This window comes from Grus americana, chromosome 1 (genome assembly GCF_028858705.1).
Source record: "Grus americana isolate bGruAme1 chromosome 1, bGruAme1.mat, whole genome shotgun sequence".
Taxonomy (NCBI): domain Eukaryota; kingdom Metazoa; phylum Chordata; class Aves; order Gruiformes; family Gruidae; genus Grus; species Grus americana.
This window is the reverse complement of record NC_072852.1, coordinates 87,029,241-87,056,627: the sequence shown is the minus strand read 5'-3', so window position 1 is coordinate 87,056,627 and position 27,387 is coordinate 87,029,241. Positions and strand designations below refer to the sequence as shown.

The window sequence follows — 27,387 nt, the reverse complement described above, 5'->3', positions numbered from 1 at the left end:
GTCCGGCCCCCTGGGTGGGCCTAGCCCGGGGCCCGCCAGGACGCCTGCCCGCCCGGACCCCCTCCTCCTCCTCCCCGGCGGTTCGGCCATGGCCTCACTCCTCTGCCTCTGCCTTCTCGCCGCCGCCGCCGCCGCCACGTCGCCGGGCCGCCTGGTCCCCTATGACCTGCTGTACGCGGACGGGGTGCGGGCGTACTTCGCCCGGGACTGGGGACGGGCGGCCGAGCTGCTGCAGCGCGCCCTCCACAGCTACGCGGGGCTGCGGGCGGCCCGCCGCGCCTGCCGTGCCGCCTGCCGCCGGGAGGCGGCCTTCGTCGGCGGGCCGACCGGGGCCGGGCCCTGGGAGGCCGCCCTCTTCGGCCGGGTGCTGCAGCGCGCCGACTGCCTGCAGCACTGCCTGGGGCAACGGCTGGGCGCCGCGCCCTCCGCCCACCGCGCCAGCCACGCCATCCGCCGGGACTTCGAACAGAGGGAGCCCTACAACTACCTCCAGGTGGCCTTCTTCCAGGTGGGGACCGGCTCCGGCGGCGGCGAGGAGCCCCCCGGGGTGGGCTCTCCCCAGGGGGCTGGGAGTCGCTACCCCGGGCAGGCCCCCAGTGCCTCTGTCAGCACAGGCAGGGTGCTGGCTCTGCGCGGCTCTGGCTGACGGGGTGGTGGGCAAGGGCTGGGGTGAGGGGTTGATGGAAGAGAAGGGGGCCCGCAGGAGTGTGACAGGCGCTGCTGCCTTTTCTCCACAGCTGAAGAAGCTGGATCAGGCTGTGTCCGCTGCTCACACCTTCTTTGTCGCTAATCCCCAGCACCTCCAAATGCGGGAGGACATAGAGAAGTACCGGCGTATGTCAGGGGTGAAGTCGGACAACTTCCGTGACCTGGAGGCCACGCCGCACTGGGTGAGGGTTTGATGCAGAGCAGAATGTCAGCAGCTCTTATCCAGTCGTAGGGACCAGTCTGGGGCCCTGATGTATTCCCAAACAAGGGCCGTGGCTTGAAACAGGGTCCCCGTACATAGATCACAGAATGGTTTGGGTTGGAAGGGACCTTCAAAGATCCTCTAGTTCCAACCCCCCTGCCATGGGCAGGGACACCCTCCACTAGACCAGGTTGCCCAGAGCCCCATCCAGCCTGGCCTTGAACACTTCCAGGGACGGGAAACGCACAGCTTCTCTGGGCAACCTGTTCCAGTGCCTCACCACCCTCATCATAAAAAAATTCTTTCTTATTTCCAATCTAAATCTACCCTCTTTCAGTTTAAAACCATTGTCCCTTTCCCTGTCACCACAGGTCTTTGTAAAAAGTCTTTCTCAGTCTTTCTTATAAGCCCCCTTTGTAGACTGCAATAAGGTCTGCCTGAAGCCTTCTCTTCAGGGTGAAGACAAACCATTGCAGGTATGACACAGAGACTTTCTGGTGACAGTTACAGCAGGCTGCAGAGCCTTGGACAAGTACATTTGGCTTAAGTCCAGAAGATTTGCTATCACTGCGTGGTGGGCTGTGCATGATCGGGCAGGCCCCTAGATGTCAGTACTATCCTGTGAGCGACTCGAAGTCTCGGGAAGTCCTTTGGTGTCACCTGCACTGACAAGGGGCCTGGATCTGTCCTTCACAGGAAGCATACGAGGCTGGGGTGCAGCACTATGATGCAGATCAATACCTGCAGGCTGCGGCCAGGCTGGAGGAGTCACTCGCAGAGGCACTGTCAGCACTGGAAGAGTGTCGTGCCCTGTGTGAAGGGCCTCTGGAGGATGAGGAGGAGGAGGAGGAGATGCAACCTGGCCTGTATGAAGCCATTGCAGGTAGCATTAGGGGCACAGAGGGTTGGGTAGGAAGAGCTTGCTCCCCACACTGGGCATGCCCTGTTTCCCAGTGCTCCTGTCTGGAAGAAGCGTGAGCTACTGCCTTTCTTGCTCCTCTCTCTTGCAGCCCATTATATTCAGGTTTTGAAATGCAGACAGCAGTGTGTCCTTGAAATTGCCACAAAGCCAGGACGGATTTCTGCCACGGAAGATTTCATACCCTCTCATCTTGATTTACTGCAGTTTGCCTATGACCAAGGTGAGCAGAGCCACGAGCAGAGCTTATACTGTGGCATCCCCATCCCTAAACTTGACCTTTGCTTCTGGACTAAGAGGGCAGCATGTCATGGGGAGAAGTGGCACACTGACGAGCTCTGCAGCTCTCTCCCTCCTTCTGCCCCCTGACTCCCCTACTCTGCCCAGAACCTCTCTTCTCTTGTTCAAGCCCAAGACTGTGGCCGCCTTGGAAGAAGTCTCCTGTGGTCTGCTTCAGTCTCCTTGTGCAGCTTCTGTAGCGTGTGGCTGTTGCCACTTCTTTGCTCCAGCACTCTCCGTTTCAAGTCCTTGCTCCAGCAGCATGCTGTTCAAGCTGTGTATTTTATACCCAGGCCCCCACTTCCTATCTAGAGCATGTGCTTGCATCTCATCTCAACAGTGGTGTTCCTTCTTAGTCAGCCCTGCCTGCCCTTGCTGAACTGGTTGGCCTGTCATGACGTTGGTCATCCCGTCGCTTTCACATGTCCCTCAGCTCTTCTCTTGGATACCTCTGCTCCTTCCCACACTGACCCAACTGTCTCTGATCTCCTCTGTCAGACCATTGGTAAAACTTGTATCTCAAAGCCTCCAGACCCTAGACCCCTCATCATGTCTTTTGTGTGAGGGAGGTGGAACTATCTTTCTTCCAAATATATACTTATTTTTATCTCTGTCTCCTCTGAATGTGCTCCCAATAAATACTGAAAGTTGGCCTGTTCTTCACCAGGCTCATTCCCTGTATTCTCTGCCCATCGTTGGGTACAGGCCCAAGTAGGCAGGGGTTGATGTGTCCTCGGTGTAAGGCCTCCTACTGCCAGATCCTGACCAGCATGTTGGGTGCTTCTGGCCTGTACACATTTGCTGTTAATGTCAGGTCTTTCAGAGACTTATCTGTTTGTTCTCTTCTGTCCCTGCCCAAGTTGGGAACCAGGCACTGGCTGCTGAATGTGCTGCTTCCTACTTGCTCTTCTATCCCACGGATGAGCCAATGTTGGAGAAAATGAAACAGTATCGCACAGAACTGGGAGAGGACACAGCTGTGACAGCTAGAGAGGTAGTTACAACCCCAGGTCTGTACTTTTTGGCCCTCCCTTGTCCCATGCGACACGACCACAGTCCAGGAGAAAAAAAGGGAAATGTATTTCACTGCAGATGTGTGCCAAGCCCAGGACTGAAGAAACTAGAGCCTGAGTTTACCTACAGTCTATACAAGGCAGGGTCCCTTCAGGACAGAACTGGGCTTTCATAGTGCACAGCAGTGTGTTGGGGCAAGTTTCTGCCCTGGACAGGGGTGGGGTTGTCTTTTGTGGGGTGGTTGTTTGACAGCCTCTTTGCTTCCTTAGAGTATTCAACATTATGTGCAGAGATCTCTCATGGAGAAGAAGTTGATTTATTATGGAGTGGAGCATCTAGGAGGAACTTTTAATGACCCTGTAAGTATCATCTTAATCTTGTTGCCCTAATTTCACCAAGACAGTTGCCAGAATTCACTTCAGTGGCACATGATCCAGAAAGGATCAGATGCTGATGAGAAGAACCCCCAAGTCCTTATGAGGTGGATCTTTAAGACCTTTCTGCTAAAGTTAGTTGGAAATTGCTGTTGTAACCGTATGCATTAGCCCAATCTGGCTGTCATCAGAAGCAGGCCAGAACCATTGGTCTGATCTTCACTGGAGAAGGGGGACAAGGAACCGGCTGTTTGATGTGATCCAGTGTGGGAGAAGTTTGTTGTGTACTGAACCATCTGTGTTTGTTCCTACAGGATCTTTGGACTCCAGATGAGCTAATTCCTGAAAACCTAAAAGAGAAACACAGGTAAGGTTGGCTGAGTTGACTAGGGCTGAAATGTAAGAGTTGGAAGTAGGGGATGGGGTTGGACTGACAGGGGTGATACAAGGAACGGTAGTGCCTACTAAGTAACAGGCAAAACAAGAAGGGTGTGAAATGCTACCACAGAGAGGGGTTAGGCATAGCTCTGTGTACTGACAGCCCTGGTCTCTGTTTTTCCCCTTGCTCCCGAGAGAGGATCAGGAGAAGCAAAAGCAGGAAACTCTGGAAGTGGAAGAGATGGAGAAGAGGGGTGAGTAAAAGAGCTTAAAGAAGGACTTGGATGCAGTCAGCCAGGCTTAGCCAGGCTAAGTGCTGTCTTTTCTTCTATCCTCAGACATTTGAATGCTAGCATAGATGCAGACTGACTTGAATGGCTCAGCAAATCTTCTCACTGTTTCTTTTCTCCCTCTTTGATGCATGTGTAATCTTGTAAAATCTTGCTGTATACATCTCTGAGATGGGAACTCAAAGAGCACTGTGGCTGGAGAAGCTGACAGCAGTGGTGCCTGAATACGTGACAAGCCTGTGGACGTGCAGATCCCTGTTCAGTGTGGCAGGAGTGTCTACACCAAACCTGGTTCAACTCCACCAGCCCAACTTCAAACAACACTTTTCTGAAGGGGACGAAGGGCGGGAGGGGGGGAATGAAAACTGGAAACAGACTATTTGGCTTAGGCAAGTCTTTCCCTGAAAAACACAAGTTCAGACGATTTGTGGCTGAATGCTATAGACTGCAGCGCAGAGTCTTGTGTTCTTGCTGGTCCTCTGGTCTTATGTGTGGACACACAGCCTCTTGCAGGGCTCTGTCCTGGAGTCTTTGCTTGAAGTGACCCCAAATGGTTCTCTGCTGCGACACATGGGAGAGCAGATCATTCTGAGGGCCTGAGTGCCTTGACATTCGTGACCATCCAGAGGTCGGGGGGGGGGGGGGAAACAGCCAAGGATCAAAAGATCAAATCACCAGTTAATACCCATTGCTTCTCTTTGGGGCTGACGAAAGTAGAAAGATTCACTGGAAGTAATTCTGGGATAAGATGTGTGATTGAAAGGAGGGTTGATGGAGGTGTTTACCTGCTTCTTTTCTCCAGAGCCTCACCCCAGTAGGCTGGACCTGTTCTGCTGCTGCGATCCACAGTGCATTCAACTTTCCCCAGCTCCCTGCTGCTCTCCCAGCAAGCCCCAAGTTTCTGCTGGTTCCTGAAGTACTTGCTGTAGGCCAGCTTCCCCACCTGATGCTCTGGTCCCCCTGAAGCATGTGAGGGGTGCAAGTGGCCCAGGTCTGCGAGGAATGGGTGCTTCTGGGGAACTGTCCTGTCTTCTCAGAGAATGTATAGTGTCTCTCCACTTCCTTATCCAGGCTGGGGGTTGGTGTCTGAGGGCTTCTTTTCCAAAGTTTGCTCATGCCTATCTGTACTTGCTTCTCTGACAGGTCCTTTGCCTTTTGAGGGTATTGCTGTCACGATGGATTCCCGACAGATGAATGGAACCCAGAGGGTTGTGTTCGACAGAGTGCTGACGGAGTCTGAGTGTAAGGACCTTCTCCGGCTGACAAAGGTGAGGTCTGGGTCTTGTAGGAGCTCCTGTATGTGTACTTTCCTCCTCAGCAGGCAGGGCTGTAGTGTTTCCATGGAGGAGATATGGCAGCCTAATGTATGTCACCTGTATGCTCATATTCCAGGCAGCAGGAGAAGCAGGAGATGGCTACCGGGCAAGACGGTCGCCTCACACCCCTCATGAGAGATTTGAAGGGTTAACCGTTTTGAAGGCCACACAGGTAAGTGGCTCTGTGAGTCTGCTGCCTTCTTGATTGTCCAGAGTGTTTGCCACTCGAACATTTTTCTGTGTGAAGTGCACTCTGGATGGGGCCATGGGTGTGTTATCTTCCTCACAAGTGCATGTGTGGTTTCTCCTGACCCTCTTCCTCCCTCCATGATCATGTTTAGGCACGTTGTACATGGAGGGCTTGACAAGTGCTTTCTCTCCTGTGAGACGGGGTTTCGGAATTGCTACTTGTCCCTGTGCGGTAGTCTTACGGACATGCTTAGCTTAGCATTGGAGAATAAATTAAGGTGGAAGAAGCGTCTGGAGATCCCTAGTCTGACCCCCTGCTCACAGCATGGCTAACTTCAAAGCTAGATGAGATCCCTCAAGGCTTTGCGCTGGCAAGTCCTGAACATCTCCAAGGGTGGAAATTCCCCAGCTTCTCTGGGTGCCTGTTTCAGTGCTGTACCACTCTAAGGAGGAAGAAATTTTTCTTTATATCTAGCCAAAATTTCCCTTGCTACAGCTTTTGCCTGTTGGCTCTTGTCTTTCCAGTGTGTCCCTCTGAGAAGAGACTCACTCCATCTTCTCTATAACCCCCTTTTAGGTGACAGGAGACTGTAGTTAGATCCTCCTTTGGCCTTCTGTTCTCTAGGCTGAAGAAACCCAGTTCCTTCGGCCTCTCTAAGTCATGTGCCTCAACACCTCTGCCATTTTAAGACCCTTCACTGAAAACTCACTCCAGTTTGCTAGTGTCCCTTGTGTACTGGGGGACACAAAATGATGCTGCATTCCAGATGTGGCTTCATGTGCTGAGTAGAAGGAAAGAATTGCTGTGCTGTACAGGTGTACTCCTGACTTATATTTACATGAGAAAATATGTTCTTGTATGTGTGGCCACAGGACTTTACCCACATCTCTTTTTCTGTACTGTGTACGTGTATCATTTCTTAGACTATCTTTGTATGTAAATATTCTAACAGGCTTGTTTTTCACTCGTAGCTGGCCCAGAATGGGGACGTGGACTGGAGAGATGCCAAATTGCTTCTGCAGGCCAGTGAGAAATCACGGAGAATCATTGAATCCTATTTTACTCCTGGAAAGAAACTCCATTTCTCATTCACACACCTTGTGTGCCGCACGGCTGTAGATGGTAAAGAATCTTTCCCCCATTAGTCCCTGTCTCCTGGAGAGTCTCCTCAGCCTCAGCCATGTGCTCTCAGGAGACACTCTTCCCTTTACTCTCACTGTGCCCCTTTCTCTTTGCCTTATTCTTCCTTGAAACCAAAAATGCCCGTATTTTTTTTTTTTTTGTAACTTCCCTTTTCAGAGGAGCAGGAAAGTCGCATGGATCTTAGTCATCCTGTCCATGCTGATAATTGTCTCTTGGATCCTGAGGGGCAAGAGTGCTGGAAAGAACCACCTGCCTATGTGTACAGGGACTACAGGTAAGAGAATAAGGGGACCTGCATTAGATCATGTGGAGATCAGAATGTCTCCCCGGCCCCATCAGAGGATAAGCTCAGCTTATAGAAACCAGGTGATGGGGTTTTGGCTCAAAGCCAGCCAGGACTGTAGCATCAGACAGAAGGCTGTATCAGTGGCTTCAGAACAAGGTGTGAAACACCTTCCCTAGGCTGGGAAGAAGATCTGCCCTTTCTCCCTCCTCCCTCCTCACAGCCAGCATTAACAGAGAGCAGAACAAGGCTGGGAGGCTGCACGGACTAGAACCATATCAAGTTGTTGTCTTGTGGGTCTACCACAGTACTGCAATCCACTGTCAACCCTTATGACAGTCAGTTTCTTCTAATCATGTTCCTTCTTTCACAGCCTTCCATGCATTACAGGAGAGAGAGAACCAGGCTCTTTGGATTTCCTTTGAGCAGTCAGTGTACTTTGGTGACTATTCTGTCTGTTCATCTCTCTCAAGATTCACTGCCGATACTTTTTGTTGGTTTTTTCCATTCCATGTGAGAGTTTTTCCAGCCTGTGGCAGGTTTTGTTACTCTTCTCTGAAAGAACCTGAAATATATTTTAAAGATGGTGACAGTTGTTGCACACTGCAGCCTAATTAGGTCAGTTTGCTACAACTGATTCCCATTTTCCATCCCATCCTTGGGCATCCAGAAATATTATTTGCCTTTTCATTGAGTTGTAGCTGTACTCAGAGCAGAAATCTTCTCTGAGCAGCCTATGGTAAGGATGTAGGACTTAAAGGGAATTCCAGTGTCATTGAGTCCGTTTCCCTTCTGACATAGATGTTAACTTGATTTAGTCAGATTGTGAAGTTACCAGGCTCTGTCGTGTAACTGGTTAGATCTCTGTCCCTCCTGTGGGAAAGCTGTCCGTTCGCCTCACTCCTCCCCGGGTAGGGGGCCTCTCTGACTTCTGCTTGAATGTATATTAAAATATCTTCTTGGGGTCTCTGCTGCTGAGCTTTTTCTAGGAGTATTCCTGTCTTCTTGCTGAGTGAAACGTGATCGGCCAAACAACTCACAAAGGCTGAGCTCTTCCAGTGTACTTTTGAAAGAGGTCCCTGTGCTCCAGACTTCCTGGATCTCTTCTGATCATTAATGGTTATTAATGAAACAGGATTGGGCCCAGGGGTCCAAGAGTCCCAGTGATCTTCCTCTACGCAAACAGTACTCCTTTTGGTGCCAGTGGCGTGCTAGTCAGGGTGTGCTGTTCACATGCTCTTCACCTTCTTTGCGTTCGTTAGTAATTTCTTTAGTGGCACTGTTCTGAGTGCTTCTACCAGAGTCCAAACGGCTGAGGTCAAGCATGTTTTCTTTCCCTGGGAAATCAACTGTTTTGTCAAAGATTGTGTGGCTAGCCCCATCTGCTTCTAGTACTCCCATCTTACATTTTAAGACCATTTTCCATTTATATTTTGTCCTTGGTTTATCCTTCTCAGAAATGGAGTCTAAAGCCCTGCAGACTGCTGAGGTCAGGCTAACAGGCCTGTTTATGCTTCAACCATTATCCCTACCCTCCTGCCCCTTCGTGCATGTGAGAGCTATCCTTGCTTTTCTCCAGTCATGTTACCACCCTGACTGCCCAGTCTTATTAAAACCCTATGGCAGAAGAGCCATAACTTCCAGTTTTCAGAGCTGGTAATCCTCTCGCTGTCCTTATGTCCTAAATGTTTTGCTTCAGCAGCCACAGTGTTGACTTCTATTTCATTTTCCCAGTCCCATTAATGAGCGTCTCTTGTTCCTCTGACATTTTCAATCAGCTTAATTGAATACCAGGAGGAGTTCAAGTAGTTTGTGGTCCATTCTTTCATCTGGTTGACTTTGGTCTCACCTGCATGGCACAATGGCCTCGCTACTTCTCTTTTTGTCTAACATTAGTAAAGAAATTTCTTCTTCTAATTTTTTCTGCATGCACTAAGCCTCTTTTTGACCATTCTTATGTTACCCTGAAATTCCTTGACTCTTAAGACATGGCTTTCTTTGCTGATCAGTGTCCTCTTCCAGACTTTGGATTTTTCCCAATATTAAAATATAAATAACATCATGCCAGGTCAGAACTAAGGTCTGTCTAGCCCAGGGTGTTGTCACAATGGTACCACAGATGCATGCTGCAGAGGATTAAAAACAAAACAAAACAGGACAAGCATGTCAAGCTAAGTCCCTGGCATACTCTCCTAGCCTCATGTGGCTTGCAGCTCAGGGACTTCCCTAAGCTAGGCACTGCTGTATTTAACACTCCCAAATGGATTCTCCTGTGAACTGGTCTACTCACTTTCTGAACCTGTGGTATCCACAGCCTCCTGTGATAAGGAGTGTGGGGAAGCACCTGGGAGGAATGAGCTTCACCGTCTGTATGTCCTCTTTCTTTTTGTCCACAGTGGCATTCTCTACCTCAATGATGACTTCCAAGGTGGGGGCCTTTTCTTCACTGAAATGGACACTGTGACTGTCACAGTAAGTTTGGGACTGGCCAAAAGAAGGAGGGCTGAGGGTGAGACTTAGTCTGGGTGGGAGGAAGCTAGTTGATTATTGGATCCCACCACTCCAAAAACAATGTAGTGCTGGTGCTGTGGCAGATTCAAATAGGGGCAGCTAAATGCAAATTGAGGCAAATCTCAGACAGAGGAGAAGTTAACTCCTTCCTAGGTGAGATGTTCCAGGCTCTCCCAGGCTGTGGCTATCTGTGACCTGTGTTGATTATCTCTGCCTCCCCAAGGTCTGCCTTGCTTGTAGCCTAGCAGCTCTCTGCTATTCCATGTCCCTAGAGGTAGCGTGACCTCTGTAGAAGGACCATGTACCCCAGAGCAGGGGGCTGCTGGCTTCATTGTCTCTTCTGTCTTTCTCCTGACAGGCTGAGGTGCATCCTAAGTGTGGGAGGCTTGTAGCCTTCAGCTCTGGCAAGGAGAACCCCCACGGCGTGTGGGCAGTGAGCCGTGGAAGGCGCTGCGCCATTGCACTCTGGTACACACACTCCCAGGAGCATGCTGAGCAGGTAAAGGACCATGCTGGGGAAATGGATACTAGTACCTCCAAGCTAGATCAGATCCCCTCGAGCAACGGCTTGTGGGCTTTCCCGTGGGGCAGGGCCTAGAGCAGCCAGGGGTTGTCCTCTGACAAGGTACCTGGTGGAGGGACCAGCTTGTGATGGGTCCTGCAAGAGAGAGTGGGCTTGGGGGGAGGGATGGGGGGCGGGTGTTGGATGGATGGATGGATGTGGCAAAGATGAGATGTGTCTTGTCAGCCCCTGCAAGCAGAGCCAAGACCCTAGCTGGGAGGGGTTCACATCATCTCTGTCTCCATGGCTGCAGGATCGGGTGAAGGCAGAGGAGCTAATGGAGCAGAGGGCTGTGGAGCAGGACCGGTCTGATGGAAAACAACATCCAGGAGCTGATCACAGCGGCAGATCCTCCTCGGAACCTCTAGTTCCCAACAGTGGAGCCAGGCCCACGAGCCAGAGACACAAGCCTGGCTCGGACAGGACGCAGCACCCCAAGGAGCTGCGGGCCAGAGATGAGTTCTGAGCACATGGGGCCCTGGGGGCAGGACTGGCACACACCATGGCCTGGCAGGTCGCGGTAGCGCCGGGACCACAGGGGCCTGGAGCAGTGTATTAGCATGCTAGAGCCGTAGTGATGGGGAGGGATGCAGCTTTACTTCTCTGTGTCATCCCAGCAGATGAAAAATGGGAGCAGGGACAGAGTATTAAAGTCAGTGACACCAGGAACTTCACTGCCTCACCAATGTGTTTGTGTCACTCAGAAGTAAGAAGGTAGGGTGTTCTCACCCCACTCCTCTCAGTGCCAGCTTCTTGGTCATCCAGGGCCAAATTTGAGAGGGGGAAGAGGATCCTGGGGTCTTTCAGCACAGGAACTCAAAACAGAAGCCTCTGAATTTCCTAGGCACCTGCAAACTCCAGAACCTCACAACTGGTCCAAGAGAGGGAAGGTGAGGGACTGTGAATATATGGAATAAAAGCAAAATGCTGGACACAGATGTTGGTGGGAGTTTGAATCCATACACCAGGAGGGAGACGTGCACTCATTGCTGATGGAAATTTAATTAACAAATAATGGAAGGAGATTGAGCCCTCAGTGAAAGAAAACAAATTAAGTATCTGCCCAGATGCCAGCTATTTCCAATAAGGGAGAGCAGGAGAGAAAGTCAGCTCTGCCATGGCTAACCCCTGGAAAAGGGTGGGGAGTGCCTTTAAGAAAAAACACTGTATGCTCATGTTTCCCTGCAGAAAGGTGTTTTGTTTTTTGATTTTGTGGGGGTTTTTTCTCTCTCTGTGCACCAAGCTGCCCCTGAAAGCAGAAGAGATATTTTGTTTATCATTTTCCACCCTCATACAAAGACAATCTGCTGTCACTGCCCAGGGGATTAGTGTCCTGAGATGGGATTATATTGTAGCCAAACGGGAATTGAATGGGGTAGATATGGAGTATCAAAAAGAGCAGTGACCCTTTTCCTGGTAAGCATTAGAGCCAGAGATCAATCTGTGGTCACGACACACTTGGGCCTTGATGAGAGTTGTGCATGGAGACCCCAACTACAGCTCAGGTGAAAGAAATCTGTAGGGCCAGAGCCAGTGATGTAAGAGGTGGATGGGTGATCCCCTCATCACTGCTGGCACAGGACCCCTGCTCCATGGAAAGGGAAGTCTTTCCTCAACCTGAATCCTGGCACTTCTTTGACATGCAAGCTTGGGAACCCTTTTTGCCTCCCATCCTCCCCAGGGTCACAGGAAAAAGAAAATTTGATGTGTGCATTTCGAATTCCTTCTCCCTGGTGAAAGGTCCATCACATCCTAGCACTGACACGTCCGTCCTGATGATTTACATGGGGGCACTGGATGGTTCCTGCTTGAGGATGTGTTGAGGGGTGAGGGGCCAGTGTCCACATCTCTTGCTTTGCTTTGCCCAAAGGTGGCTTGGGTGATTAGACTGATGGCCTCCTGACGTCAGATGAGATCCGTTAAAAGGTATTTATCTCGGGCTTGGGCCAAAGCCGCGGGAGAGATTAAAAGAGATTGAGGCCAAGATAATCCCCTCACAGCATCCCACTAAAGTGGCTGCCAAAAGGCATGCCACCAAATCTTTTGCCACCCCTGGCCCTTGTGCCCAGTTCTGTTTTCCCCCATGCAGAGCCCAGTTTGCTGCCCAGGGAGGGTGTGACCCCAGCCCTGACATTGGTTTTCCCTTGGCAGGGCCACCGTGGGTGGCAACCATCCCTCTTCCCACCCCATCCAGGACACAAGTGGCATGCTGTCCCTGGGAAAATGGGAATTCTTGTGGACTGTGAGGTGCAGCAAGCCCTGCCCCAGTGGCTGATAATCCTAGCCTGTTCCAGCTAATCTTCACTTTATTAGTTTGTTGCTGATATCAACAGAGGGAGTCAAATCTGCCTGTGATGGTTTCTTTCCCTTCAGGAGCAGTATGCTACTCTCTCTTTTCACCCCTCCCCATCCACCTGCTTTGCATTACATCCCAATCCGATTTCCCCAAGTCTCTGGTGTCTGATTTAATTTGCCTGATGCTGCTCCTGGAATCAGCCCTCCCCCAACCCCTCCCGTCCACAGCCTTCCAGCTCCCCATGGGGAGAGATCAGTCCTGGGAGAGGCTGAGGAGCAGAGAGGAAGCGAGGGATTTTCTGGGTGGACGGGCAGGACTGACTGGAGACTGCACAGGGACAAGGGGCTTCTGGCCAGTGGGGAGTCGTTCTCAGCAGGGGAAGCAGGCTGTGAGGGTCCCATCCAGGGAGGACTGCAACCCATCTCACTCTACAGATCCCGGTAAGTATGTTGCCTTGTTGTGATGCCTGAGGTCACCTTAGTAAGCCTGGCACTTGGGACCGTGAGGTTCTTGGTGTGATTCTATGGGGACTCTATAAGGGCTGATCCCATTGGACAATGTGGGAGGGAAGATAGTGGTGGGGAAGGAATTGGGGTTAGCGCTGAGATGTCTTTATGATGATGAGGGGCTTTGTACTGGGATGGGGTTGCTTGTTCTCCCCTTGGCATGTAAATCTCACCAGTTTTCAGACTGGAACAGAGGGTAACGCCTCCCCTGAGGACCTGGCACTCACTACCCGTATGCAGTCCTGCACTCCTGGTGCACCCCTGTGCACACTTCTTTGCAGCTGGCTGCTTTTCTGGATGGAGAAGGAGCCCTCAAAAGAGGGCGAGGAGCAGAGCGGGGTAATTTACCCTGGCCTTTGATCTCTATCACAGGAGAGGGGGATCATCTCTGTATCCGGCTTTGCAAGGAGCCCAGGGTCACCAGGGTGAGCATGCAAGGCCAACCAGGGATTACACAGAGACCATGGGATGCTGCCTATTATTACTCAGTCCTCCCTCCTGCACCTTTCCCTTTTTGATTTACAGCCCTCTCCCAGCATCCCACAGAGGGACCTCTCCCTCCTCTGTGTGGAAGAAGCTACCCAGAGGATAAGAAATAAGGGGGTTCACCTCCCCTTTCTTCCCACACACCACTTGCACCCTGATCCCTATAAAGGGAGTGATGCAGGTGGCTTGGTAGGACAGCCCCTGGGGTGCAGGCTGGGCCTCCACCATGGCATGGTGCAAGGGACATAGCCATTGCCCTAAACAGTCATGGCGTGGCAGCAAAAGGCAGAAGGAAGATGATTCCACACCCTGCCGCCCCCTTGCACCACAGTAGAGGTACTTGATCTGCTATAAGCAGACACCCAAGGGCTCAGGTTGGGTCTGGTTGTCCGCAGACAGGAGTGCTACAGTAGGTGCTTCCAGCAAGTTTGTCAGAAAAGGCAGGAGGGGAAAGAACTGTCATGCTGGAGAGCAGAAGAGATGAAATGTGGTTTCAAAAGCCAAGAACTGTGAACTGGATGAGCACAGCCAAGGCAGAGCGCAGAAGCAGGCTGGCTCGAACCGCCCAAGCCCAGGCTCTGTTTGGCTGTGCCGTGCTCCTCCGTGATGTTTGTAGGAGTCACAACTCTGGACCAGTGCTGGTGCCAAGGTTCTCCTGTCAGTATCTCTTCGCAATGCTGGGCTGGTGGTGGTGAATTGCTTTTTCAAAGATACCTAAGGACTTGGTTTCCTCTACTGCTTAGCGTCCACCTGAAAGAGCCCTTACTTCCAGAAAGCACCGAGCGTGCACCATTTAGAAGCCTTTCCCATTAAAACCAGGCTGGGCAGCTACCATGAACAACTGTGAGCTGATCCGTGGATCCACAAGAAATGTGCATCCCTAAGGTCCTGCTGGTCACGGCAGGAACGTGCCTTGGCCAGACTCTGAACTTCATTCCCCTTTCCTCTGTTCTTCCCCCATTTGGATCCCCCATTTCCTGTCCTAAATTTACATGACCATGACAAGCTCTTCTTTTGCACACCTGCTGTGGTCCTCCTAGGAGGCAGCTGCACTCTGCTGGGGACCAGGTAACTCACTCTCCACAAATTGCACAGGGGCGTGATGGGTGGAGGTGACAGGCAAAGCTGGAGCTATTATTATCACTCATCTGCAGCTCCTTCTGAGGCTGAGAACAATTTCCAACTTCATTTAGAGTGTTCCCTCAAAGGGATTTAAAGGTTTGGACAGAGTCCTGAACCTGAGCTGCCCTTTCTCTATATTTAGCCCTTTTTATCTGTCCTCAACACTGTGCCCCTGCTCTTTGATCTGCCTACCAGCTCTGAAAGCCCCTCATATGGTTGTGCAACTTCACAGAGCAGGTGTCTGTGAACTGGCACTTACATGCTAGTGCCAGAGTTGAGAAGGAAACACCTGGGGAAGGGAAGAGAATGGTGAAAAGCAGGAGAGATGCAAGCAAGACTGGGGATCTGATGGGTAATGAGGAGGACGTGAAGACAGCTTCACCTGGGGCAGAAATTGGAAGAGAGAACAAGGCTCCCATCTCTATGCAGGTCTGGGTGGGCAAAAACAGAAGTCTACAAAGAGATATGGATGGACAATGATCTCAGATGGCCAAAGCTGTGTGAAATAACAGCCTGGAAAGCAGAGACCAGAAGGAGAGAGTCAGAGGGAAGAGGCGGCCCAGCAGAAAAAGGCGATCCAATGCTTAGAGTTGATGGAGGGGAGGTAGAATCAGCCCTACGGAAAACTGAGAAAGGGGAAGATGTGGACCACAGTGGTAGGGCTTGTCTCCGCAGAGTGGCTGGATGTTCAGGTTTGCCACTTGATGTGCTGGTAGGCAGCGACCAGAGCTGGGCGCAGTCTCCGCAGCTTGACTGCACACCGAAGCCGAGGGGCAAATGCCACAAGATAAGGAGGATGTCCAGCCTCCTACAGAAAGCTGCAAGGCCTTCCCCAGCATCTCCCCAGTCTGTCAGTTGGCTGAGAGATGGTGTGGAGTCCCCAGCCCCTTCCCAGAGGAGGAGAAGTGCATGCAGGTGGGCTTTCATGGCATGCATCCTTGCTGGGAAGAACCCCCTCATCACTGTCCTGTCAAAATGAGAGAAGAAAAAAACCAGTGGAAAAGGCCCATCTCAGGTGATGGTCTGTCCCTATTCTCCAGCACAGCCGAGGCTGGCAGCCCCAGGCCACCGCAGTGGCACGTGCCTCCGGGCTCCTCTCCTGCTCCCGCACCGTGTGCTGCAGCCAGCAGATTGGGCTAGCAGCCACGTCCAGTGCATGGGTATGGAGCAGGGAAGAGGCAGCAGTGCTGTGGCTCTGTTCAGGCTTGCAGGCAGCAGGTACAAGTCTTTCTCTGCAAAGTATAACCTGAAATAGCTTCCCTCTGGGATAACCTCATGCCTCCCAGGAGCTAGTTTTTCTCCCTGTTTTTCCTATACTCAAAGCCATGCCGCAGGAGTCCGTTGGCCAAGCAGACATTCACTCTGCCTGAAGGACTGAAGGAAAGCCAGAGGGACAGTCAGGGGAAGGGATTCTGGAGGGAAACTCAGAGAGCTTTGTGAAGCAGCAAGCAAAGGTGGGACTTGGGAGCTATCTGCATGTCCACAGCAAGAGAACAGCCTGGCATTGAAGAACCCAAAGCCCCATTGGCTGGAAGAAACAAGGCCTTCAGGCAACAGGCCAGAGGGGGATGGAGGCTATGTGACCCACAGGGACTAGGAGAAATTCTACTGATGCTACAGGAGCATTTTTTGGCCATGGGGCAAAGTGCTGGTTCTAATGATGAACAACACATGGAGCACATCTGGACACTCACACCTACCCAGGAGAAAGATTGAAGCAATTAAAGACCAGATTTGTCTACAAGAGTTTGAGATGCTATAATCACTGGTGAAGTTTTAAGTGCACGTAACAAGAAAGAGAGAACTAAAACAGAGATGCTATATAATCATACTGTGTACCTGTGTCTTGAATATGGATTACAGTTCTGGTTCACTGCTTTCTCTGCAAAAACCTGTCATCTATACTTGGTAAACAACTGAAAAGGGCTTAGAGAATGACGGAGGTAATAGGATGTAATGGCTTACATGGGAGGAATGTCTAAGTGTGCTCTGCAGTCTGGAAAAGAGATGGATGAAGACAGGTATGGCAAAGATTTATAAAATACTGAGTGATGATGAGGTGAATAGAGAACAGTTGTTTGCTGATTCTTCCAACTCAAAAGCTATGGACCACTAAGTGGAACTATTGTCATTGGGGAGTAATAGAACCAGGAACTTCTTTGCAGAGCCCACCACTAAAGCTGTGGAAGTCATCACCGTGGGGTACTGAGGATGCTAAACTTTGACATGGGCACAAAAACTATGCAGACAAATGCATAGAAAGGCCCATCAAGGACTTGCTGCCTCTAGCTTTGGCCATCAGTGAAAAGCTGGGGCTAGGAAAGTGGGAGAAACACCACTATCTGCTTTTGTTATTCTTAGATCCTTCTCTAGGTATCCACTTTTTTTTGTTTGTTTGGGGTTTTTTTTGTTTTGGATGGGAAACTAGAAGGGAACCCTAACAGAGCACCTTAACAGCCCCCAGATTTCCTTGATGGTCAAAGAGCTGGTGGGAACTGCCTGGTGATGCATTGTCCAGGACAAATGATAGAAAATAGTCACTGAGCTCCCCCCATCAGGTTTCCTCCTCCTGAAGCTGAGAAGGACAGCTTGGCCATGGACAGGGAGAAGCTGATGAAGAGGACCCAGGACTTGGTGGGGCTTGGAATGGAGGTTAAAAATAAAGACATGAGGTGACAAGTGTGGCCAGAACCTCAGCAAGAGGCTCTGGAGTTCTTCAGCTTCCCTGCGTACGTGCAAGCAAGATACAAGACCAAACAGACCTTTGATTGGGCCCAGTACAATCTTCGCAAATGCTAAGGGCTTTGACCAGACACAGCATGACATTACCAACCATTCAGCCAAGAAATGGTTGCTAAGCCTTTTTCAGAGATGCCTACACGTGCGTAACTGAGCAGTCAGTGCCATTTTGTTGTAGTTTAGCCCCAGCAGCAGCTGCACCAGGTGCTCGCTCACTCCTCCTCCCCCTCCCCCCACCCCCGGCAGGATGGGGAGGAGAATCGGAAGAAAAAGGTAAAATTCGTGGATTGGGATAGGAATAGTTTAATAGGACAGCAAAGGAAGAGGAAAAATAACAACAATGGTACTAATTAAAGAACATACAAAGAGGGTGATACACAATGCAATTTGCTCACTGCCCAGAACCCGACGCCCAGCCCGTTGCCAAGCAGTGACCCCTCCTCCCCAGCCAGCTTCTCCCTTTATATACTGAGCATGATGTCATATGGTATGGAATACTTCTTTGGCTAGTTTGGGTCAGCTGTCCTGGCTGTGTCCCCCTCCCAGCTTCTTCTGAAAATTAACTCTATCCCAGCCAAAAAGCAGGACACCCTTCTACCTCACACCTCTTTCCTTTGATTTGTGTCCCCAGAATCAAGGCTGCCCCACGTGGAAGAGCCACCCCTAGGTCAGAAAGATGGGGGAGATGGAACAGATGAAGCAGGAGGCTGAGCAGCTGAAGAAGCAGATTGCGGTAATGTTGGCAACAGTCACAAAACTGCTGAGAGAGTGTCTACCCCCCCGTGTCAAAGTTCTCCTCAGCCACAACTTGGAGTTGAGCTTTCTCCATCTACATCCTTGGAGCCCTCTGCAGTTCTGCACAGCCCTTTAAGTGCTAATGGAGCTCTTCATAGCTTGGGCGGGGGGGGGGGGGGAGAAGGGAGAGGGGAAGGGAGAGAAGAGGGGAGGTGAGAAAGAAATGGCCACCGGCATTGTGCAGCAGGGCAAAGAGTGTAGTGTGTCTCCAGGACCTCCTCTGTCTGGGAGGCAGCTGGTGTTCTGCCAGGCAGGAGGATCCATGGAAAGGGTGTAGCACGGGGAACTGGATGCTAAACAGCTTTTGACTCACATTCCTGATGTTTGACTGGTGCCAAGGTACCCGAGTCACAGACCAGGATCCCTCCGTGCTGGCCACAATCCAAACACAGCAAAGCCACAGTTCCTACTTCTAGCAGCCCCCAGGCTATGGCCCTGAATTTCACTCGCCATTGCCTTCATCACACTTTTTTTTTTATGTCTCATCTGCTGTTTTCTCTTCTCCAGGATGCCCGGAAAGCCTGTGCAGACACAACGCTTGCTCAGGTACGGGACAGGGCTGGCTGGGCAAGTGAGTGCATGTGGGGGTCAGCTAGCACCACTCCACCACTCCAAGGGGGACTCTCTCCAGTTGGGAAGCAGAGTTAGAAGGCTAGAGATGTGATGAGCAGTATAGCTCCTGCCAGTCCAAGATTAATTCTTTCTTTCCCTCCACACTTTCCTCAGATTGTGTCTGGAGTGGAAGTTGTTGGCCGCATCCAGATGCGGACCCGAAGGACCCTGCGTGGGCACCTGGCCAAGATCTATGCCATGCACTGGTCCACGGACTCCAAGTGAGAGAGATGCTGCTGCTCTGCTGGTTGCGGGGCAGCACATGGGTGTGAAGGGAAAGGCGACTCTGATGGGAAGAGAACTACTAACGTGATCTTGTTCCTTTCTTACAGACTTCTGGTCAGTGCCTCACAAGATGGGAAACTGATTGTGTGGGATACATACACAACTAACAAGGTAGGAGTCAGGTGGCTGCAGCAAACCGGGATGCTGCAGTGGATCCCCTCGGAGCTAGTGCCCTTGCCCTGCTTGCTCTGCTGCCAGAGTCCCAACGTGGTTTCTTGTCCTCCCAGGTTCATGCCATCCCTTTGCGTTCTTCCTGGGTCATGACCTGTGCCTATGCCCCTTCAGGCAATTTTGTGGCCTGTGGAGGCCTTGACAACATGTGCTCCATCTACAACCTCAAGACTCGTGAAGGCAATGTCAAAGTGAGCAGGGAGCTCTCAGCCCATACAGGTGTGTGTGCTGCCTGCCTGCAATCTGGGTGCCCTCTGCTTCCAAACCTCACTCTTCTAGCCCTGCCCCATTTCTCATGTTTGCTTGTTCCCACTTCCCAGGTTACCTCTCCTGCTGCCGATTTCTTGATGACAACAATATTGTGACTAGCTCTGGAGACACCACATGGTGAGTGTTATCTTCTGCATCCTGGTGACATGACCTCTGGCTCTTAGAGGCACAGTGCACATCAGCAAGTGCAGTTGTTTTGCTCTGCAGCAGTCCACTATCTAATGATGAATTGCCTCTACATGGGGAGGCCACACAGAGCACCTTAGTAAGCCAGATCCATTCTTGCTCCCTTGGCAGAACAGGTGCTTCTTTTCCCAGTTGAGGTCAGGCCAAGATGCAGGTCTATTGTTGAAGCACTAGGGACCACATTTTAAGCTCTCACAGTATCATTTATCCCATGATAGAAAACATTGTAAATTTATGTGGAGCCCACATACATGCTCCACTTCTCAAGTCTTGCCCACTGTGCAAGGGACACCTGCAAAGCCAATGCCTGGATCCTTTGGTTCTCGGCTCTCAGGTCTCATTGTGCTGTGACTCGGCACAGCGTCAAGTTTTTATTCACCCCCACTCTGTCCCAACACCTGCTTTGGAAGAACTTCTTTACCGAGGATGAGTCAGGATGTGGCATTTCCATCAGAGATCAAGGTTACACGAGGCTGGTTTGCCTGGCTGTAACGTGGGATCCCAGCGAATGCGGCCCGTGCATCCTACGTGCATGGATGCAGCAGACCTTTTTCAGCTGTTTGCCTGTGGGCCCCTCTTACCTCCTCTCAGTATTCCCTTCAACTGTTGCAGTTATGGGAATACAGTCAAACCTCAGACACCCCCAGCTTTAGTCTAACTCTGCTTTGGCAAAGGTATGACCAACAACAGCTGTGAAGATATCTCCTGTTGTATACAGCTGACTCCAGTGATGCTTTCACCTGGTTTCCCACGCTGTAGCCAGACCCATGGCTTCCTTCTTTTTGTTTGCAAGTTTGCTTTTCAGCCCAGCTGTAGATCTGTTCTGCCTGGGTTAGCTCTGAGAAATTCTCTCCTCTCCCACAGTGCGCTCTGGGACATTGAGACGGGGCAGCAGAAGACTGTGTTCCTGGGTCACACCGGAGACTGTATGAGCTTGGCCGTCTCTCCAGACTTCAAACTCTTCATCTCTGGGGCTTGTGATGCTACTGCCAAACTGTGGGATGTGCGGGAGGGCACCTGCCGTCAGACCTTCTCAGGGCATGAGTCCGATATCAACGCCATCTGCGTATGTACGCTGTCTGCACACTGGTAGGGAGGCAAGGAGGGCGGACCAGCTTTGGGACAAGGTCAAAAGAAGCTGTTGCAGTGGTGTGGGGAACAAGGTTCTCAGGAGACCTTGGCCCCATGATCCAGCCTGAAGCAGGGAGGGTTGAGTTCACTGAAGTTTGGAGGCTGGCTCTTCACTGGCACCAGGGCACCAAAGCATCTAGGTCTGACTCAAAGCACTGCTTGGACTCAGCTATTACACCATAGTCTGTGGAGCTCAGCACGCTAACACAGGTGCTGGTGCAGCTTTTCTCATAGCAACTGTTGGGAACCATTGTTCGGGCGTGCTCCAGGAGCCCTGGCAAAAGACACAAGTGAGGTAGCAGGAATACCTAACTCAGCTGAGGGTCTTCATCAGCTCCAGACAGCAGAGGTGGGAACTTGGGATCATAGGGAGGTCTTCTGAAGATGAAATCTTCACAGGAGGCAGTACAGACATTTGGGGGCGAGTATCCCCCTCAGAGGCAAGGATTCAAACTAGAGCCCTAGAGGTGGCAGGACAAGAAACATGTCAGTTTAATCCCATGCAGCTAACCAAATGAGTCTGCCAGCTTCCTGCAATGTCTGCTGCTTGAACCACCCTCCACTAACTTCAGTTAGTACAGCATTTCTCACCTGTCCCATGGCTACCCTGCCAGCCGTATGGCTTTCTGCCTTACCTGCTCCTGAGGAGCTCTTTTTCACTCCTCAGAGCAAGGACACAGAAAATGAGTATGTATGAGAAGGTTGGGGTATGAGGATCAGACGGAGGAAGGCTCCTGTATCTCTGAATCATGCCAGACTCCACCTGGGGAATAATGGGTGGACACTTGTCAACCCCCAAACTAACAGCTGGAGTTAAAGGACAATAATTCTTCCTCAAGCACTGGGATGTCTTGCAATAGGTCTAGCCCCTAGGTCATTGGCTTTCTTGAGGTGGAAGGGGTTTACTTGGTCTTAGGAGAAGCGTCAGTCTCTCCCTTCAGCAGACTCAACTTCTATGATCCAGTGTCTTGTCCCACTGGGTTTTCCTACCTCTGTGGCTTCCTGGTGGTTAGCAGGGAGGCAAAGAGCTGAGGAAATGTGCAAGGCACAGCCTGATTAAAATCTGTTGTGTGCCCTTCTCAGTTCTTCCCTAACGGTGAAGCCATCTGCACCGGCTCAGATGATGCCACTTGCCGTCTCTTTGACCTCCGGGCAGACCAGGAGCTCATAGTGTACTCTCATGAGAGCATCATCTGCGGAATCACATCAGTCGCCTTCTCCCGCAGTGGGCGCCTCTTGCTTGCTGGATATGATGACTTCAACTGCAACATCTGGGACTCCCTGAAAGCAGAGCGTGTGGGTGAGTGGCTCCTGGAGGTCCCTCTTTAATTCCTTGCAAGGTCTTCTGTCCCTACCAAGGCAAGAAAAAGACCTTTTTTTTTTTTTAAAGGGACACATCCTATTCTAACTGAAACCAAACAAAGCTTCCTCACACTTAAGGAGCACACCATAACTAGTACAACTCTCTTTTGTGTAGAAGAACTACTGTTTTTAATGTTAAGGAAGTCAAACCTTTAAACAACATTGGTTCAAGGGGGAAAAGAGCATTAAGGTTCCTATTAACTAAAACTGCTCACAAGCACCAGTAGCATTTCCTACTTTCTCCTAGCCTCTGCCATTTGCCAGTTCCAGGTACTCACAGTGCCATGTGGTAGCCAGGCACCAAGCTGAGCATGGACCTGGGCTTCCATCCAACATCTTTGGATACTCTGTGATGCTCATACACAGAATACACCAACGTGCCATTTTTCTTTCAGATGTGTCTCCTAGGCTCTGAAAATTTATAATGCAGCCCACCAACGGCATTCGTATTTGTCAGTCTTATCAAGGACACCATCCTTTCTTAGTCCTACCATCACTCCAGGGTGAAAGCAGTTGTATGAGGACTCAGCTAGCCAGACCTTCCCAAGCACATTGTTCTTTGGCCAGTCCCATGGGTGGTGGTTGTATGCCATGCACAGATGTTCTTCTGCATGTTTGTTCTTATTAGCCACGTACTGATTTTAACATGTTGTGCAGTGACAGTGTGATACACAGGGGTGTAGGTACACAGCCTACGACAAGTGTCCTCAGCATGGCCAACCCCTTCATCTCTCCCAGGCCCCACTTCTTTTCCTGACCTCTCTGCTTTCTTCCCATAGGAATCCTTTCTGGCCATGACAACAGAGTGAGCTGCCTGGGGGTGACGGCAGATGGCATGGCTGTTGCCACCGGCTCCTGGGACAGCTTCCTCAAGATTTGGAACTGAGGATGGCAGCAGAGAGGGAAGGAGCAGAGGAAGCACGGCCCACAGCCTGAGCCCATGCAAACAGCATCGTCAGCTGAGCACAACAGAAACACCTACCTACCACTCCCGCTTGTCTCTAGACACAGGTCACTTGTAGGGGTCTCCCAGAGTGAAAGGAAAAGGAGAGGTCAGGGAGGGGGACCAGGGGGAGCTGGGGAGCAGGAGCACACACACTGGCCCTTCTCTCCACCTCTAAAGAGGCCCAGCAGTTTCCAGCCTCGTGCAGGCTTGAAGACCTGCAAAACACTGTTCATTGTCTCAGGACTTTATGCTGCAGTTCAGACAGCCTGCATCTTCCTTCAAACAGCTCTACCCACGTTGGCACCCACCTTTCAGAGGACCCTCATCCAACACCTATGTCCCAGACTAAGCTCTGTCCCTGATTTAACTCTACCTAGCTTCTCTGTGCAGCTGTCCTATATCCCTGCAGACAGCCTCAGAGACATACTGGGTTTGTGATTTCTATTATGCAACCTCAAACAAAAAGCTAGTGTAAATTGGGCTCATTTTCCACTGGGGAAGACTTAGCTCATCTTATCTATGCATAAATGGGGGGAAGGTAGCCCTCAGACCTGCCAGTATACCAGGGAATATTACATTTGTTATTATTTATTGTCTGCTTCTTGCTGTTCCTTCTCTTTTTGCCTCACTCCTGCATCGTGTGATGACCCTGTCCAACCAGTAGCCATCAGCCCATTTTCAATTGTTATAGATCTCCATAGCCCAGGCAAATAAAGAAAGCTCACATAAGCACTGCAGGCTGCATTCTTTCCAGCATTGCAATGAGCTACTGCAAACATAACTCTCCTCCTGTGAATACTGCCTGCTAACCTCATCCAGAGAACATCTCATCCACAGGCTTTGCTTCTACCTCAAAGTACTCAGGGGATGGTTGAGAAAAGGCTATTAGTGCCAAGGCTTGCTACCCTAGAATAGGGATAAAGAGCTCAAAATGCATCCTTACAAACTTTAGAGATTTGAGCTCAAGTACAGGACACAGCCATTATATTCAGCCCCTATGCCACTTGTTGGCTCATAGCAACATCCCAAGACTCTGCTAGGGGGAGCTGAAGGTTAACAAGCTAGAGTGACATCAACAAAAGGTCAAGATATTAATGCACAATACTATCTCATTCTATTTTGGATATCACCCTCATGCCAGACCCTTGCTACAGTCCTTTGCACACATTTAGTTTCAGGCCAGTGTAGGTGCAGCAGAACTCCACAAGTGACACTAGATACATCAGTCTCCTGCATAGAGCTGCAGCTTCCCAGCCCACTCTATAGTATGTAGGTTCAAGGCTGGATCCTTGTCAGCACAGCTCTGTGGTGGCACATCACAGGCAAGGTACAGAGGTTAGTTTTAGGACTAATGGAGGGCTGAATTATTTGTTCCTAGATCTTTGTTCACAAAGATGACATTGCACTGGGCAAAGCAGGGGACTCCTACTGTCCTATCAGGACATAGATACAGTCAGCAAAGGTTTTAATACAAGTTTATTTACTACAGATAAAAACTCTACAGTATGTAAATATAGCTAATATACAATAGAAGAGCCAAAGTCCATGCTGTACATAAGACATGCAAAGCTAGGAGAGAGTTCTCTTTTCCCAACAAGGATAGGTGAGAAGAATGACCACAAATCTGGAGTTTCAGTCTATTGCAGGATTTCTTGCCCCTAGAAGACTCTCAAAACATAGCAGCACATTACAGCAAGATCTTGAAAAGGAGATATCTAGTTCTCCACAAAAGGACACTGTTGGTTCTCTTTGTTCAAGTCACTCCAAGCACAGTTCCCAGATTTGAGGCTCCTGCTCAGATCCACTGTCACTTCCTTCTTCTCCCCAAGGCTCTCTCCCAACACATGCCTCTTACCCTAGAGAAATAAAAAAAAATCCCAAACATACAGTGTAAGACACCAGTTAATTCTCAGTGGAACACATAGCCCATTTTCAGGCCATTCAGCTTTGGCTCTCTTGTGACAATGTCTAAGAGTGATGGACTTCTTTCTACACCCTAAACAGAAAGGAAGCACTGAAATGGGCAATATCATGGTGAGGGCAAAGATACAGACATTGGACAAGACCTGAAGGTATCTAGGGACAAAACTGACCCACAGAAAAACCACTTATGAAGGCTCTACAGGAGGCTCTACAGGCCTAGGAGGCCAACTGGGGCCCTACAAAATATAGAAATTGAAGGATTTTGTTTTGGGGTGGTTTTTTTCAGCCCATTCTCCCTTCCACAGCATGACTCATTAAGCTTTACCTGGCGAGGGACAGGAGCACTGGGGGAATTATCATCTTGTAGGATGCTGAGAGGAGAACGACAAGTTCCACCAGATGATGCCATTATTTTGTTGTTGGTCTTGCGTCTTACAGGCTTGCTCCCTAGTGCCAGAAGGAAACATGTCAGTGTGTCATGACAAGGCTAGAGGGTCCTGGATTTTTAATGCTTCCTGGCCTTTATGATCTAGCTTGCTTGCCTGCACAGCAAAGACTGTTACCCAAGGACTTCCAGGTAAAGGGATCACAGAGTGGTTGAGGTTGGAAGGGACTTCTGGAGAACATCAGGTCCAACCCCTCTGCTCTGCTCCCGCAGTGCCATCTAAAGCCAGGTGCCCAGGACCATGTCCAGATGGATTTGAATATCTCAAAAAAATGGAGACACTAACCTCTCAGGGCAATCTGGTCCAGTGCTCAGTCCTCCTCACAGTGGAAAAAAGTGTTTCCTAATGTTCAGATGGAGCCTCCTGTGTTCCAGTTTGAACCCATTGCCCCTGGTTCTGCCACTGGGCACCACTGAAAAGAGCCTGGCTCTCCCTTCCTTATACCCTCCTTTCAAGTATTTATACATATTAATAAGATCCTCCTGAGCCTTCTCTTCTCCAGGCTGAACAGTCCCAGCTCTCAGCCTCTCCTCATAGGAGAGATGCTCAGCATGGAGTTTTCCAAAGCATAGCCTATATTAAAGGCTCTCAGCACCACTCAGTTATAGCACTTAGATGTGCTTCCCACTCTTGCTACCCAGCTCTGCCCAAGGAGAAACTCCAAGGTCTCACTGAAAAAGCCTCCACAATTACAAGCCTATCTCTGAGAAGGGAAGAGCTGACATTTACCTCTTAAAGAGGTATATTTATCTCTTGATTTTGACTACCAATTAAAAACATAGTTTTTTCAACTCCTGACAGAAATCAGTTTGGTAAAAAAAATTTCCCAGAAGGGCCTCCTGCCTGCCAGCTGCAGAGGCCGAAGGCCAGGCTATCTGAGGCAGTGGGAGACAGCTGAACCGGGGGGGACAGACAAGGTTCTGTAAGAAAGCAACCCTGGAGAAGGTCCCTGCACTAGACGGTTGTTGACCTGCTCATACCTCGAACCGTGCAGCTCCCCGGGCACACAGAGCCTTCGGTGTGTTACCCCCGACAACAAGCGCTTACCCGAGGAGAAGCCAGGCCCAGCAACGCGGGCTGGCCGAGCCGGGGCCACGCTGAAAGAGGGCGACCTCTCCGCCTCTTCCCCCGAGGCGGCGGCCGCCTCCGAGCCGCCCGCGGGCGGAGAGCTCTGCCGGGCCGGCTCCTCCGCTGCCGGCTTCTCGGTGGGGCAGGCCGCTCCCGGCGGCGCCGCCTCAGCCCCGAAGGCCTCACTGAGCTGCTTCACCAGGTAGTCCACGCTGTCTGCCGGGGATGGAGGACGGGGTGAGCCGCCATGCCATGCCGTGCCGGGCAGCCCACCCAGGCACCTGGAATGGCCTCACTCACCACTCGACGCGGCTCTCATAGGCGTGCGGGAGATGCCGGGCGTGGGCGAACGCGGGTCCCGGTCCTGGCTGGCACCCACCGCCGGCTCGGCGGAGCCGGGCTGAGGGCTGCCCGCCGGGGAACTCACCACCTGCGGAGAGGGCAGGCGTGGGTACGGCGGGCCGAAGCCGCCGGGAGGGGAGGCGGGCGGCCCGCGGGAGGGCGCCTACCTCGATAGGGGTGCGCAGGATACCAGCGCTGGGGGAGCGGGGGTCGGTGACGTGCGCCAGGTGCTTGTTGCGGAGAGCGGCGGGGGTCGCTGGGGCACTGCCGGAGACCCCCATAGCAGCAGGTACCAAGCCGCACTGCTCCCCCACCCGCCGCCGCGATTCAAATCTCCCGCGCGCCGGGCGGCGCCGCCCCATTGGCCTCCGCACGGAGGAGGGGCCCGCCCCGCCCCCGGACCCGCCCTCGCCCGCCCATCTCCCGCGGGGGCCGCCCGGCCGCTCCGCAGCCCCCGCCCGGCACGTCCCGCCTCGCTCGCCGCCGGTCTGCTGTCAATCTTCGGGGAGCCCGGCACCGCCCCCGCCCCGCT

General features: G+C 51.3%; 3 protein-coding genes across 5 annotated transcripts; 2 read left to right on the top strand and 1 right to left on the bottom strand.

Annotated features, from left to right (window-relative positions):
- Positions 1 to 32: 32 nt before the first annotated feature.
- Positions 33 to 11,094, top strand: P3H3 (prolyl 3-hydroxylase 3). Of its 2 annotated transcripts, XM_054813316.1 has the most exons (15): positions 33 to 508; positions 738 to 890; positions 1,607 to 1,793; positions 1,921 to 2,052; positions 2,969 to 3,102; positions 3,392 to 3,481; positions 3,811 to 3,863; positions 4,070 to 4,128; positions 5,308 to 5,432; positions 5,557 to 5,652; positions 6,642 to 6,792; positions 6,970 to 7,087; positions 9,493 to 9,568; positions 9,966 to 10,106; positions 10,423 to 11,094. In XM_054813316.1, the coding sequence occupies exons 1-15, from the start codon at positions 89 to 91 to the stop codon at positions 10,633 to 10,635; spliced, it is 2,148 nt and encodes a 715-aa protein (XP_054669291.1). In that variant the 5' UTR covers positions 33 to 88; the 3' UTR covers positions 10,636 to 11,094. The 2 variants fall into 2 exon arrangements, with proteins under 2 accessions (XP_054669291.1, XP_054669292.1); XM_054813317.1 differs by lacking the exons at positions 1,607 to 1,793; positions 1,921 to 2,052; positions 2,969 to 3,102.
- Positions 11,095 to 17,994: 6,900 nt separating this feature from the next.
- On the top strand, positions 17,995 to 23,117 carry GNB3 (G protein subunit beta 3). Its single transcript, XM_054837706.1, has 9 exons — positions 17,995 to 18,051; positions 18,621 to 18,659; positions 18,840 to 18,946; positions 19,058 to 19,121; positions 19,238 to 19,400; positions 19,502 to 19,568; positions 20,502 to 20,703; positions 21,852 to 22,068; positions 22,910 to 23,117. The coding sequence occupies exons 1-9, from the start codon at positions 17,995 to 17,997 to the stop codon at positions 23,014 to 23,016; spliced, it is 1,023 nt and encodes a 340-aa protein (XP_054693681.1). The 3' UTR covers positions 23,017 to 23,117.
- A 1,417-nt stretch (positions 23,118 to 24,534) lies between these two features.
- CDCA3 (cell division cycle associated 3) lies at positions 24,535 to 27,188 on the bottom strand. Of its 2 annotated transcripts, none has more exons than XM_054837720.1 (5): positions 27,023 to 27,188; positions 26,814 to 26,943; positions 26,493 to 26,729; positions 25,325 to 25,446; positions 24,535 to 24,932 (listed from the first exon to the last, which is right to left on the bottom strand). In XM_054837720.1, the coding sequence occupies exons 1-5, from the start codon at positions 27,134 to 27,136 to the stop codon at positions 24,792 to 24,794; spliced, it is 744 nt and encodes a 247-aa protein (XP_054693695.1). In that variant the 5' UTR covers positions 27,137 to 27,188; the 3' UTR covers positions 24,535 to 24,791. The 2 variants fall into 2 exon arrangements, with proteins under 2 accessions (XP_054693695.1, XP_054693704.1); XM_054837729.1 differs by having other exon boundaries at positions 24,790 to 24,932; positions 26,426 to 26,729.
- Between the last annotated feature and the right edge of the window lie 199 nt (positions 27,189 to 27,387).

Excerpts from the sequence above, each read along its gene's own strand:
- CDCA3 (XM_054837720.1), bottom strand. The coding sequence starts at position 27,136 with ATGGGGGTCTCCGGCAGTGCCCCAGCGACCCCCGCCGCTCTCCGCAAC. Across the intron at positions 26,730-26,813 it reads TATGAGAGCCGCGTCGAGTG|ACAGCGTGGACTACCTGGTG; the intron begins GTGAGTGAGGCC and ends CATCCCCGGCAG. Across the intron at positions 25,447-26,492 it reads TGGGCCTGGCTTCTCCTCGG|GGAGCAAGCCTGTAAGACGC; the intron begins GTAAGCGCTTGT and ends TTCTGGCACTAG.
- GNB3 (XM_054837706.1), top strand. The coding sequence starts at position 17,995 with ATGGGGGAGATGGAACAGATGAAGCAGGAGGCTGAGCAGCTGAAGAAG. Across the intron at positions 18,947-19,057 it reads CACTGGTCCACGGACTCCAA|ACTTCTGGTCAGTGCCTCAC; the intron begins GTGAGAGAGATG and ends CCTTTCTTACAG. Across the intron at positions 22,069-22,909 it reads CCTGAAAGCAGAGCGTGTGG|GAATCCTTTCTGGCCATGAC; the intron begins GTGAGTGGCTCC and ends TTCTTCCCATAG.
- P3H3 (XM_054813316.1), top strand. The coding sequence starts at position 89 with ATGGCCTCACTCCTCTGCCTCTGCCTTCTCGCCGCCGCCGCCGCCGCC. Across the intron at positions 891-1,606 it reads TGGAGGCCACGCCGCACTGG|GAAGCATACGAGGCTGGGGT; the intron begins GTGAGGGTTTGA and ends TGTCCTTCACAG. Across the intron at positions 6,793-6,969 it reads GTGCCGCACGGCTGTAGATG|AGGAGCAGGAAAGTCGCATG; the intron begins GTAAAGAATCTT and ends TTCCCTTTTCAG.